General features: G+C 33.0%; 2 protein-coding genes across 2 annotated transcripts in view; one reads left to right on the top strand and one right to left on the bottom strand.

Moving 5' to 3' along the window:
• LOC135136327 (uncharacterized) overlaps positions 1 to 1,048 on the top strand; it is a 47,541-nt gene extending 46,493 nt beyond the window's left edge. The window contains exon 3 of the mRNA XM_064065556.1: positions 176 to 1,048. Within this exon, the coding sequence (XP_063921626.1) occupies positions 176 to 768 (593 nt within the window). The 3' untranslated portion in view covers positions 769 to 1,048. The remainder of the gene's footprint in view (positions 1 to 175) is intronic.
• LOC135136326 (1,5-anhydro-D-fructose reductase) lies at positions 998 to 13,636 on the bottom strand. Its single transcript, XM_064065555.1, has 6 exons — positions 13,441 to 13,636; positions 2,760 to 2,901; positions 2,476 to 2,702; positions 1,500 to 1,747; positions 1,199 to 1,450; positions 998 to 1,146 (listed from the first exon to the last, which is right to left on the bottom strand). The coding sequence occupies exons 1-6, from the start codon at positions 13,507 to 13,509 to the stop codon at positions 1,095 to 1,097; spliced, it is 990 nt and encodes a 329-aa protein (XP_063921625.1). The 5' UTR covers positions 13,510 to 13,636; the 3' UTR covers positions 998 to 1,094.
• Between the last annotated feature and the right edge of the window lie 986 nt (positions 13,637 to 14,622).

The raw sequence follows: 14,622 nt of genomic DNA, 5'->3' as shown, positions 1-14,622 counted from the left end.
ACTACACTTCGCTTAAATTACGATTTCTTCATTGAGTTCAAACAGACTGCGCTGTCATTAACAGTGTCTTGAATTTGAATACAGAAAACTGGTAGAACTTTCCCACCCACTGAATTGTATGATTAAAAAATATTTACACGCAATCAATATATTTTAATAAAAATTTTCTTTACAGCTAGCGCGGCGGGAGAGTCAACAACGCCGACAATAATCCTTTTACCTTATGGAAGAATGTTGGTTGTCGATAGAGCTGTTTTTGCCCAGTTGCAAGCGGACCATACGGGTATCGACTTCATGGAACTCAGTGCGAATCTGATTCGAGCCCAGAGGTACCAAACTGGGAGTACGCCCAGTATTCTCGATTCGGAAACCACAAGCAAGGGGCTCTCTCCAACCTCTCTGGGAGTATCACCGCCTGCGTACGAAGACATATTTGGCGACAAAAGCAACGATCTTCCGCCTTCTTACAGTGAAGTTAGTTTAATGTTTAGGACATACAATAGACGAATGTTGAACGAACCCGAAAATATCGAGATGCGTAACATGGATACATACAACGAACAAAACCTCGTTGATAATGTCAGTGATACGGAAGTTAATAATGAAAATAATTTAAACAAAGAACTTGATGATCAGAACGCACGTGATGAAACTAACAGTGTTCATATTACCGTAGAAGAATATGATCCGTCTACATCGGAATTAAACTCTGTTACTCCAACTAGGAATTTTCATAACGATTGTTCTATCAAAGAAAGTAGTATTTAAGACAACCTTGTTAATTATTGTTACCTACACATAATTGTTATTTATTTGAAGACACTTTTTACGCTTACTGTTCATTAAAGAGTGTCTTCTCTAAATGTTCTTTTCTAGCAGTTTTATATTGCAGGTCCTATTTTTAAGACTGCAAGGCTTGAATTTTTAAAGTGATGTCTTACTAAATTTGCATATCATAGTTAAGGAAAAGTCAATTAGGTGCAAAAAAACAATAAAATTACTACCTAGTTATACTTATAAACACCAAACTACAACGAAAATAATTTCCTGTATTGTCTGTGCATCATATCGTTAACGAAACAATAAATTTTTTATTAAAGTTTACCGATCTCTGCTTTGAAAGGGTATTCCGGATGGTTCTGAATCCTAAAACAATAGATTTGTAACGAACAATAACGTAACCTATGCACGAAGTTACCCTTGAAAAATCATGAAATTCAAGATTCTAAGCCCCTGATCTAAATCATTCAATTGTTTCATTTCTGAGTCATCTAGACGAAAATCAAAAATTGAAATATTTTCACGAAGACGTTTCGGATTTGTACTCTTCGGAATCACGACGATATCCTTCTGTATTGCATGTCTAAGGACGATTTGCGCTTCCGTTTTCTTGTGTTTCGTTGCAATCGTTTGAACCACTGGGTTGTTCAAAATATCTGGTAAATCAATCCTGAAACAGAATTAAGTTATACGTTACAACATGCAGAAGAAATGATTACGTTCGACCAAATTGAGCCATAAATTTAGCCAGTCCCGGGGATCCCAACGGTGAATAGGCCGTCACAACGATTTTATTCTTCTTGCAAAATTCGACCAAATCTTTCTGTTGCAAGTAAGCATGAAGCTCCACTTGCAAATTACATGGAGGAATCCTAGCATTTTCCAGAATCTTTTCTATCTGATTTTTGTTGAAGTTCGAAATCCCTATTGCTTTTGTTAAACCGGCATCAACTTGAGCTTCCATTGCCTAAGTATAGGAAAAACAGATTGAATCCAAGGAGTTGCATTTTAACGATAATGGCTGGAACATTCACTCATTTCTGGGAAGTCATTACGTGTTTACACGCGATATTGCAACCTTGGGAGTAATTAGAAGTTTCAAGGAATCTTTCAGTACTGTGCACAAGGGAATCAATAAAAGTAATTTTAATAATTCCACCTTAAAATATGCAAGATTTAAAATTGGCAGATGCTTCATGGAGCCAAAAAGAAAACAACGCAAATGATGAGATAATAGTTCAGATCTAAAGAATAGGTCAAAGAGCAGCGAAGAGTGAATGAATAGCAACGGAAAAACAAGATGTCTTGAAAAAGTAAAGAACTTAAAGCAAGAGGAAAAATTAATACAACTTGTACAACAATGTTTAACGCTTATTATACAAAGCTTAAGACAGCGAACAAAATATGCAATACAATTTTTTTAAATTTTGACATTAGAAAGTAATTCACTTAGTAGATACTAGGAATTTTTTGTCAACAATCAATTTAACTTAGTTTAATACTTAAAATAAAAGTATTGCAAACAAATGCCTAACAAAATATACACTTATATTTAAGATCTTATTTAAGAAATTAAATTGTTTATTGACAAATCAATACATTTTTGTGATAAAACGGGTATCTTATTATCCTAGCCTATCACCGCGACGTTTTCACCAATAAATTCATTTAGAACTACCTAATTTAAATCTCTACCTTCCATAAAGCCACGTGATCCGTTTCGGTATCCATATCAATAAGTCCTTCAGGAGTTCTGGGATGCAAATCACCTTCTACATCTTTAAATCCAAAGGGAACATGCACTAAATATAGATCCACGTATTCAACTTGAAGCAGTTCGAGCGACCTCTTGAGGTACTTTGGAACAGATTCGGGACGATTACCTCCAGGGGGTAATTTTGTCACCAAAAAAATATCCTGCCCTGTAATGTATTTTCGCGATAAAATGTAAACTTTTCACACTGATAACATTGCACTACTCTTTAGTTTGCCAGAGGAAAACCATTTACTCAGAACTTTTCCAATAACTTTTTCATTTTCGTATACGTGAGCTGTGTCGATATGCCGATATCCTGCTTCCAAAGCTGCCTCGACAGCTTGCTCCAGCTCATCATCTTTTGCCTGAAAATATTACGGGTAAATATTTAGCTCTGTGCTCAGTGAACCTCATAAGGACGGAGCAGGAAACGTAAATACCATCAAAGATTTAGGCACCTACACATATAAATGAAAAACGTGGGTGCAGGCTTTTTCTACAGAACTCTTTAAAAATTTATAAAATTTCTCATAAAAAATAAAATTCGCATAATTAAAATTATTATAAATTAATCATAATAAAAATTTTTCGAAAACGCTGGATTTGTTTTGTTGTATTTCAGGAGGGAGGGAAGTTCTGTCGAAATAACTTTCGACCACTTTTTTTATTGGAGAGATCTTGCGTATTATGCCAACAGATATTTCACTATTTAAAGACTGTACGTTTCTTTCTAAAAATCACTTTCAAAATCGTTGTTTCGACTAGTCATAATTATGCAAAAATAACTTTCAAAAGTTATCATTATCGGCGACCGCGTTGTTCGAATAAACGCTAGAAGCGGTTTACCGGACATCTGGGGAAGATGGTGGGCTCCAGAACAACCTCGAAACCGGCGATCGCGATCTGTTCAGAAGAAAGTATGACTTAGGGGCATTTGGGGGCAGACTAGTCTAGTCTTATCCAGTAGACTCGATTAATGCATATCAGTCAAGGTGAGTTGAAATTATTCGCTGTTACATTTTCGCAGTGTAGATAGTCATGTAAATTTGTATTACTGAGAAACCGATTGTTGTGTTTTACCCACGACGTAAATCGTAACAATACGTTAATAACAATTTTGTGAAAATCACCGGAAAGAAATTGCTACCGTGTGCTCAGAAATGACTGAGTCTGCTTAAGTTTCTTACTGTCGAAATAAGTCTACACATATTTCGAAAAATAGGCAAAATATAGCCCCGCCCACCCGCCCTATCCCAATTGTGATGAATTTTTTATTCGTCGTGAGCCAAGAGGGTAAAGCTTAACTGCAAAACCCTTATTTCTGTACGAGAAATTAAAAACAGGTTTTTGAGTATCGTGTATATTTGAGTATAAGAAAAAACATTTGTTATTAAATTTCTTGTTTTTCAAAGCCGACTATGTATACGTATTAAGAAAAAATGTAAAATATAAGCCCCGCCCACCCGCCCTATCTCAATTGTGATGATTTTTTTTTTAATCGTCGAGAGCCAAAGGAGAAAAATTTAATTGCAAAATCCACATTTTCTTACAAAAATTTACCATTTGAAACGTGTTTTAAGTTTCTAAGAATAAAAAAATCACCAGTATTGAGACAGGGTGGGTGGGCGGGGTTTACGTTTTGCCTTTTTTTTTTAATATACATAGTATTCTTTGAACAATACAAAGCTCGAAAACAAATTTTTAATTTCTTGTAAAGAATTAAGTATTTTGCAGTTAAGCTCCAACCCTAGGTCTGCTATCAAATGAAACTTCACTATTGTTTAGATCAGGACAGGTATGGGTGGGGTTTAATATTTGGCTTTAATTTTTTCTTAGTATACATGGTTAGTATTCTCTGAATAACACGACGTTCAAAAGCATGTCTTACATGGTAATTTATTGTAGAAAAATAATAAAAATGTTGCAATTAAATTCTGCTCCTTTGGCCCTCGACGATTAAAAAAAATCATCACAATCGAGATAGGGCGGGTGGGCGGGGCTTATATTTTCCCTTTTTTCTTAATATAAGTAGTCGCATTTTCAGAACAAAAACTTAAAACATGGTTAAAACGGTAAATTCTTGTAGACAAATATAGATCTTGCAATTAAGCCCCGCCCCTCGATCTGACAATAAATGAAAAATTATTATGGGTGGGGTCTAATCTTTGGCTTTATTTTTTTCTTTAATATACATAGTATTCTTTGACCAACATGATACTCAAAAACATGTTTTTAATTTCTCATAGAGAAATAAGGATTTTGCAGTTAAGCTCCGCCTTCTTGGCACACGACGAATAAAAAAAAAATCATCATAATTGATCCCAAAATAGGGCGGGTGGGCGGGGCTATATTTTACCTTGTTTCTTAATGTGTGGTCATCTTTTCACAACAAAAAAACATAAAACATGTTTAAAATGGTAAATTTGTAGAGGGAAATATCGATTTTGCAATTACGCTCCGCCCCTCAGTCTGACAACGAATGAAAAATTCATCTCGATTGAGAACGAGACGGATGGGTGGAGCTTCTCTTTTGGTTTTCTTTTTTAATTAATACATTTATTTTTCTTTGTATAACACGATTACTAAAGAACATATTTCACATGGTAATTTGTCGTAGAAAAATAAGGATTTTACAAATAAACTTCGTCCCTCATTTGTTTGATTTTTCAACTTCTCGATTTTTCAAGATTTCATTTTTTAATATCTAGATTTTTCAATTCTTCAATTTTCCAATTTTTCCATTTCAGTACATTCGATTTTTTTATTACTCGACTTTTAATTTTCAAATTATTCGATTTTTCGGTTTTTGAATTTATCGATTTGTCAATTTTTTGATTCTTCAGTTTTCGGTTTTAGAATTTTTAAATTTTAGTTTTTCCGTTTGCGATATTAGAATTATTCGATTTTTTCAGTTTTAATTTTTTAGTTTTATTATTTTGTGAATTTTGGGTATCTCGTTGCCATTTTTTTTAATTTTTCAGTTTCTCGATTTTTCCCGATTTTTGAATTTTTCGACTGCTCAACATTTCGATTTTTCAGCAACAATTTTTTCTTTTTCCAATTTTCCGATTTTTCTATATTTCAGTTTTTCGATGTTAGAATTATTCGACTTCTAATTTTTCCTTTGGTCGATTTTTGGATTCTTCGATTTTTGAAACTTTCAGTTTGTTAATTTTTCGACTCTTCAATTTCTCGATTGCAATGTTTAGATTTCCATTCCGAATTTCCTATTTTTTGATTTTTCAATGTTACATTTTCCAGTTTTTCCCCTCGACGAATAAAAAAAAATCATCAGAATTGAGATAGGGCGGGTGGGCGGGGCTTATATATTGCCTTCTTTTTACTAATATACATTGCCATCTTTTCACAACAAGGAACTTAGAACATTGTTAAAGTGGTACATTTTGGAAGGAAATATGGATCTTTCAATTAAGGGGGGGAGCCTAAATGCAAAATCGATATTTCCTTATACAAATTTTTCATTTTAAACATGTTTTAAGTTTCTTTTTGTCGAAATAAGTCTACACATATTAAGAGAAAAAGTCAAAATGTAGCCCCACCCACCCGCCCTATCTCAATTGTGATGTTTTTTTTTTATTCGTCGTGAGCCAAGAAGGCGGAGCTTAACTGCATATTTCTCTGCGAGAAATTAAAAACATATTTTTGAGTATCGTGTTGTTCAAAGAATACTAGGTATATTAAGAAGAAAATAAAGCCAAAGATTAGTCCCCACCCATTCTCGCCCTGATCTCAATTTTCAATTGTAATAAATTTTTCATTCGTTGTCAGATCGAGGGGCGGGGCTTAATTGTAAGATCTATATTTGTCATCAAGAATTTACCATTTTAAACATGTTTTAAGTTTCTTGTTCTGAAAAAACGACTATGTATATTAAGAAAAAAGGCAAAATAAAGGCCCCGCCCACCCGCCCTATCACAATTGTGATGATTTTTTTTTTAATCGTCGAGAGCCCAAGCAAAATTTAATAATTGCAAAATCCTTATTATTTCTCTGCAGGAAATTACCATGTAAGACATGTTTTTGAGTATCGTGTTCTTCAAAGAATACTATGTACATATATTAAAAAAAAATAATAATAAAAGTAAAGATTAAGCCCTACTCATACCTGCCCTGATTTAAATAGTAATGAAGATTTCATTCGTTGGTAGACATAGGGGCGGAGCCTAATTGCAAAATCCATATTTCCTTACAAAAAATTTACCATTTTAAACCCGTTTTAAGTTTCTAAGAATAAAAAAAATCATCACAATCGAGAGGGGGTGGGTGGGCGGGGTTTATATTTTGCCTTGTTTTCTTAATATACATGGTATTCTTTGAACAACACGATACTAAAAATATGTTTTTAATTCCTTGTAAAGAAATAAGTATTTTGCAGTTAAGTTTCATTGATTCATGACGAATAAAAAAAAATCATCACAATTGAGGTTGGGAGGGTGGGCGGGCTTATATTTTGCCTTTTTGTTTTAATATTTTTAGACTACTTTTCCCAACATGAAACTTAAAAATATCTAAAAATGGAAAATTTGTATAAGGAAATATCGATTTTGCAAGTGCGCTCCGCCCCATAATAGCAAAATCTATATTTACTTGCAAAAATGTACCATTTTAACCATGTTTTAAGTTTCTTGTTGTGAAATGATGACTATGTATATTAAGAAAAAAAGGCAAAATATAAGCCCCGCCCACCCGCCCTATCTCAATTGTGATGATTTTTTTTATTTGTCGTGAGACAAGAGGGCGGAGGTTAATTGCAAAATCGTTATTTCTCCACAAGAAATAAAAAACATGTTTTTGAGTATCGTGCTGTGATGAATTTTTCATTCGTTGTCAGAGCGAGGGGCGGAGCCTAATTGGAAAATTGATTTTCCTTTAAGTTGGAAGCACCGCCCACTACCGCAATTTGATTGGTTGAAAACCCAACGTCAACGGCAATGTCAACGGATGATATAAACGACGCATACCTTCGCTGCGTATTTATCTTGCAACGGTAACGTCAACGGCGAACAGTAACGTCAGCGACAAGTTTATAAATCTACCTTTACTATATGACTTCAAAACATTTACGAATTTGTAAGTTTAAAGTTTGTGACAGATCGCGTCAAATATTTGACACTTTTAATTCATTTTGTCTTTATTTTACTTGTCAAAAATTACAAGATAGTCAATTGAGACGGCTGTATTCGCAGTGAAACGAGTATTAATTAATAACAGTTGGCTACATTCGTAAATATTTAATTAATTGTTGTTATGTATAATTACGTATAATTAACAAAAGTGAGAATAATAAGCATTTAAGTAACAAGTACTTAACTAGGCGTTGTTGAGTTTGACTCAACAAAAGAACTGCAACTCTACCACCTCTGTTTTAAAATTATTAGTAATTTTTAGTAGGCGATGCCACTGTCATTGTCAAATGAATCGTTTGTCGAATAAATTTTGTTGAATCTTTACCGATTTTCATAAAAGTGAGTTCAACTAAATTCCCAGAGGTTGCCTAAAAAATCCAAGGCATTGCGTCAAAACAAAGACAAGTTAACTACTAAAAATCATCCACTAAGTTTTTTCAGAAGACAACCAAAGGGAAAAAATTGGTCTAAAGAGTTTAGACAGTACTTCCCTCGCTGTCGGAAACTTGACGACTGCATGCCTATTGTGTTTTTTTTCTCATTACATTTTTGTAGTGGGAATTTAAAAAAAAAAATTGCGATGACGTCATCAACATTTTTGCAAGGACACGTATATCAGTTGGGATAGATCTAGTGTAATACTAAGAATAAAATTATTATATTTTCAAATTTTCGGGAAAATGAATTGGGTCGTTTTGAATATTGATTTGTAATAATCAATAAAATAACGAAACAATTTACTTACGTATACGTATCAGAGGCAACTGAAAATCGTGTATGTATAAACATTCTTAATTTAAGATGACAGGCGTAACACCATACGTGAGAGTCAAACAGAGAAACTGTAAACAAAACGACCATCGGTTTTATTGCTTCGACTTCCGCTTATTATATAAAACATTGGGTTTTATTTTAATTCTTGACGGTGAAATTCACAATTGGTTGATTATAAACATGTCTATTTCACATTCGCGGAACCAAGTGAGCGCATAAAACAAATGCAGGTCTGTAATGTTAAAGTCGATGTAAATAAGCGTGCTACCCTTATGTTTCAACCGAGTTTTTCCTTTAACAAATTTTGTGTCTACCAAATTGGGTTGGTTGGGGTGTAATACTAATAATAAGTGTTGCCTTTAATTTAATCAATAAAATAAATTGACTTCATTAGTTTTTTTGAACCACCTCTTAAGAAAATCTAAAAAATATGAATGGAATGATAAATCACAAGTACAAACTCATCATATTTTTTGCATTTTAGATAGGATTTATTCAGCAAAATTTAAGGGTGACGTCATCAATTTTTTTAGGAGGGATGAACAAATACATTTTGAACAAAAGTTTACCATGCTTATAATAACTTTAAAATATTCCCAAGATTTCAAAGCATTCGGTTTTGTAATTCCTGATTAAATCGATAAAATAAATTCACGCCTTCATTAATTTTTTTGAGTCACCCTGCATATGCAAATCCAAAAATATGAATGGAATGATAAATCACAAGTACAGACTCATCATATTTTGTACATTTTAGATACGATTTATTCGGCAAACTTTTGAGCTGACGTCATCAGTTTTTTGTAGAAGATAACCAAATATATTTTGACTAAAAATTTATTATGCTCTTTATAACCTTAAAACATCTGCAAGATTTCAAAGCATTCGGTTTTGTAGTTCCTGATTAAATCAATAAAATAAATTTACGCATTCATTAATTTTTTTGAGTCACCCTGTATATGCAAATCGAAAAAATTTGAATGGAATGATAAATCACAAGAAGAGACTCACCATATTTTGTACATTTTAGATAGGATTTATTCAGCAAAATTTTGTGGTGACGTCATAAATTTTTTAGGGGGGACGACCAAATACGTTTTGATCAAAAATTTACCATGCTTATGATAATTTTAAAATATCTTCAAGATTTCGAAGCATTCGGTTTTGTAGTTCCTGAGTAAATCAGTAAAATAAATTTACGCTTTCATTTATTTTCTTGAATCACCCTGTATATGCAAATCCAAAAAATATGAATGGAGTGATAGATCACAAGTACAGACTGATCATATTTTGTACATTTTAGATATGATTTATTCGGCAAATTTTCGAGCTGACGTCATCAAGTTTTTGGAGGGGATAAGCAAATATATTTTGACTAAACATTTATTATGCTCTTTATAACCTTAAAACATGTGCAAGATGTCAGAGCATTCCGTTTTGTAGTTCCTGATTAAATCAATAAAATATATTTACGCATTCATTAATTTTTTTGAGTCACTCTGTATATGCAAATCCAAAAAATATGAATGGTGTGATAAATGACAAGTACAGGCTCATCATATTTTGTACATTTTAGATATGATTTATTCGGCAAACTTTCGAGCTGACGTCATCAAGTTTTTGGAGGGGATAAGCAAATATATTTTGACTAAACATTTATTATGCTCTTTATGATCTTAAAACATCTGTAAGATTTCAGAGCATTCGGTTTTGTAGTTCCTGATTAAATCAATAAAATATATTTACGCATTCATTAATTTTTTTGAGTCACCCTGTATATGCAAATCCAAAAAATATGAATGGAGTGATAGATCACAAGTACAGACTCATCATATTTTGTACATTTTAGATATGATTTATTCCACAAACTTTTGAGCTGACGTCATCAAGTTTTTGGAGGGGATAAGCAAATATTTTTTGACTAAAGATTTATGATGCTCTTTATAGCCTTAAAACATCTGCAACATTTCAAAGAATTCTGGTTAGCAGATTAAAAATTAAATTTCAAAATGTTGTTTTATAATTTTGATTTTTTTTCCAAAAATCTGGACGTTTCGGGTGAAAAGTCGATTCAGAGTTGTAAACTACATGTGTAGGACTATGTTATTTTATACAATTGAAAACCCATTTACTATGTACAATTTTGAAGTGACGTCCATCGCATTAGTGGTGGGGATGATTAGACAAATTTTGGTTAGCGTTTTACCATCTACATGATATTCTTAATATAAGTACAAAATTTCACAACAATCGGTCGAGTACTTTCGGAGATTATCTGTCTAATAAAAATCCGGGACGGCAGACGGACAGACGGACAGACGGACGGACAGACGGACGGACAGACGGACAGACGAACAGACAGACGGAAATGGGAGACCTATTTCTTCGTCTTCTAGGGGTCATGAAAGATCGAGAAAACGTAAAAGTAGAGAGTCGGCCAACGGACTCGATTACAATACTTCCTTTGCTTACGTTCGGGAAGTAAAAATTCGACAAAACTAAAATGACGTCACCAGTTTTACGGGGGTATAAACAAGACAAAAATGTCGTTATATAATTTTGATTTTTACTTCCCGAGCGTAAGCAAAGGAAGTATTGTAATCGAGTCCGTCGGCCGACTCTCTACTTTTACGTTTTCTCGATCTTTCATGACCCCTAGAAGACGAAGAAATAGGTCTCCCATTTCCGTCTGTCTGTCCGTCTGTCCGTCTGTCCGTCTGTCCGTCCGTCTGTCCGTCTGTCCGTCTGTCCGTCCGTCTGTCCGTCTGTCCGTCCGTCTGTCCGTCTGTCCGTCCGTCTGTCCGTCTGTTGTCCCGGATTTTTATTAGACAGATAATCTCCGAAAGTACTCGACCGATTGTTGTGAAATTTTGTACTTATATTAAGAATATCATGTAGATGGTAAAACGCTAACCAAAATTTGTCTAATCATCCCCACCACTAATGCGATGACGTCACTTCAAAATTGTACATAGTAAATGGGTTTTCAATTGTATAAAATAACATAGTCCTACACATGTAGTTTACAACTCCGAATCGACTTTTCACCCGAAACGTCCAGATTTTTGGAAAAAAAATCAAAATTATAAAACAACATTTTGAAATTTAATTTTTAATCTGCTAACCAGAATGCTTTGAAATGTTGCAGATGTTTTAAGGCTATAAAGAGCATCATAAATCTTTAGTCAAAAAATATTTGCTTATCCCCTCCAAAAACTTGATGACGTCAGCCCAAAAGTTTGTGGAATAAATCATATCTAAAATGTACAAAATATGATGAGTCTGTACTTGTGATCTATCACTCCATTCATATTTTTTGGATTTGCATATACAGGGTGACTCAAAAAAATTAATGAATGCGTAAATTTATTTTACTGATTTACTCAGAAACTACAAAACCGAATGCTTTGAAATCTTGCAGATGTTTTAAGGTTCTAAAGAGCATAATAAATGTTTAGTCAAAATATATTTGCTTATCCCCTCCAAAAAATTGATGACGTCAGCTCGAAAGTTTGCCGAATAAATCCTATCTAAACTGTAAAAATATGATGAGTCTGTACTTGTAATTTATCACTCCATTCATATTTTTTGGATTTGCATATACAGGGTGACTCAAAAAAATTAATGAATGCGTAAATATATTTTATTGATTTAATCAGGAACTACAAAACCGAATGCTCTGAAATCTTGCAGATGTTTTAAGGTCATAAAGAGCATAATAAATGTCTAGTCAAAATATATTTGCTTATCCCCTCCAAAAACTTGATGACGTCAGCTCGAAAGTTTGCCGAATAAATCATATCTAAAATGTACAAAATATGATGAGTCTGTACTTGTCATTTATCACTCCATTTATATTTTTTGGATTTGCATATACAGAGTGACTCAAAAAAATTAATGAATGCGTAAATATATTTTATTGATTTAATCAGGAACTACAAAACCGAATTCTTTGAAATCCACTGCGAAAAAAAAAACATAATAGGCATGCAGTCGTCACGTTTCCGACAGCGAGGGAAGTACTGTCTAAACTCTTTAGACCAATTTTTTTCCCAAAAATATGGATGTATAGTGTAAAAAACGCGGATTCATAAATAACACATTCAAGAGTATGTAATTCTATAAAAAGAAAAATTATTCGGGAAAACTGTAAAATGTCGTCAGTAATGTTTGGAGGACATAAACTATAAAATTTTGATTAAGTGATTTTTCAATTGAACACCGGTTATCTACATTCACATACAGAAGAAAATCAACAACACATTAAAAAGTATGTCTATGAAGGCAAAATACTTTCAAAGATAAATAATTACTCAACACTTTAATCTGGTAATTATTTTTGGCATTTCCGCATCACAATAATAGTTATTTATAGCACACATCAACACAAAAGATTATATTATTAAAACGATTAACAACTAAACTTATTAATATAAAAGTGTTAAGTTCTTACAGTACAAAGCTCAAGTCTGGTATACCTACGGAAATTTCTTTTTAATGTCTGTTTCAAAAATAAAAATCTTAAATATATTGATATAAAATTTAGCGTAAAGTTACATAACACTTTTTGCAAGAAATAGGAGACTAGTTTTAGTAGCTTAGTGACCATGATTGTTTAGTAGCTTAAGATTATTTTTGCCGGTAGGTATTAGCATTTTAAATATGTGTGTATCTTGCATTTGCACTACGCATTAAATATACCAAATGTTTGCTTTTATTTTATTATCTTCACCTAAATCTCATTGTTTTACATATTTCGATAATAATTAACAAAAGAAAAGCGATATGTTTGATGTGTGTTTTAAGTGACGCGACGGAAGTTCATTAAACTTTCTTGTTTCGTGATATACAACGTTACCGTATTCACTCGTATCGAAAAAAAAAGAATTTCGAAATTATTATGACCGCATTATATTAATAATAAACAAATTAATTAATTTAATCGGAATACTTAATTTATATGCAACAACGATAAAAACTGACCTGCCAAGTTCCATAACCCAAAACGGGCATTTTTACATTATCACATAAAGTAACACTGGGGACACTCATTTTCCAACTTTGCCGTGTACTAAAATATTAACACTACTACAATAATTCCTGAAAGTAGGTATGTTTGCAAATGCGCGGAAAACGCAGCGAACAGTGAAGTATGTACTATTTGTCCACGACAAGTTGTGGTTTGACCTTGTAACCCGTAGCTTTGGGTTTCATGGTTCATGAGAAAGGAATAGTGTTTAATAAACAAATCAATTATTTCCTACTTTTCAAGGTCCTAGAATGCATTCGATTCATCTCAGACTGTTACTAGCATTTGGAACAATTTCAAATCCGTTTTCCAGGCAGATGAATACCAGAAATGTATAATTGACAACTTATTTAGTGGATTTCAAGTGGACAGTTGCAAACCGCTAAAAGCGAATGAACCCGCCACTCATTTTTATCTGATCGACAACGTTAGGTCCAATAGACTTGTCCAGAACCACCAAAAATGTTGATGAACGTATTACTGGTTACTGGAGACGAAATTACAAAATTAATTTAAATAACTAATAAAAAATGTCTGTTCACTGATTTTCACAAAATTTGTCGGAATTAGACGCTAGAAAGTAACAAACAAGTAAAAAAAAATTACTTGTTTGGAACCGCTGGGGTGTATGTCAGAAGCCCACAGTTTAATAGGCGGCAGAAGTGGAAAACAAGATCGGAATTAGATAACCATGGTTTGGAAGATGTTTCAATGATAATAGAGACAAGGGATGTTTTTAAAGGTGAGTGAGCAAACAACCGAAACACTTTATTGTTCCATTATAATTCAGTTATATGGAGGACAAACAGATCAGCTTTCTTATGGGCAGCTTATTGACCATTAAAAATTTAGGAAAAAATTGGTCTAAAGAGTTTAGACAGTACTTCCCTCGCTGTCGGAAACTTGACGACTGCATGCCTATTGTGTTTTTTTTCTCATTACATTTTTGTAGTGGGAATTTAAAAAAAAATTGCGATGACGTCATCAACATTTTTGCAAGGACACGTATATCAGTTGGGATAGATGTAGTGTAATACTAAGAATAAAATTATTATATTCTCAAATTTTCGGGAAAATGAATTGGGTCGTTTTGAATATTGATTTGTAATAATCAATAAAATAACGAAACAATTTAC

This window comes from Zophobas morio, unplaced genomic scaffold (assembly GCF_036711695.1).
Source record: "Zophobas morio isolate AGI-343-1 ecotype UQ-CSIRO unplaced genomic scaffold, CSIRO_AGI_Zmor_V1 ptg000026l, whole genome shotgun sequence".
Taxonomy (NCBI): domain Eukaryota; kingdom Metazoa; phylum Arthropoda; class Insecta; order Coleoptera; family Tenebrionidae; genus Zophobas; species Zophobas morio.
The sequence above is the reverse complement of the archived record's forward strand: the minus strand, read 5'-3'. Positions and strand labels throughout refer to the sequence as shown.

What these genes read in the sequence shown, in the direction of transcription:
- LOC135136326 (XM_064065555.1), bottom strand. Translation starts at nt 13,509, where the DNA reads ATGAGTGTCCCCAGTGTTACTTTATGTGATAATGTAAAAATGCCCGTT. An exon ending in TTCCTCTGGCAAACTAAAGA is followed by an intron (nt 2,703 to 2,759) that starts GTAGTGCAATGT and finishes AATACATTACAG; the next exon opens with GGCAGGATATTTTTTTGGTG. An exon ending in ATCACGTGGCTTTATGGAAG is followed by an intron (nt 1,748 to 2,475) that starts GTAGAGATTTAA and finishes TCCTATACTTAG; the next exon opens with GCAATGGAAGCTCAAGTTGA.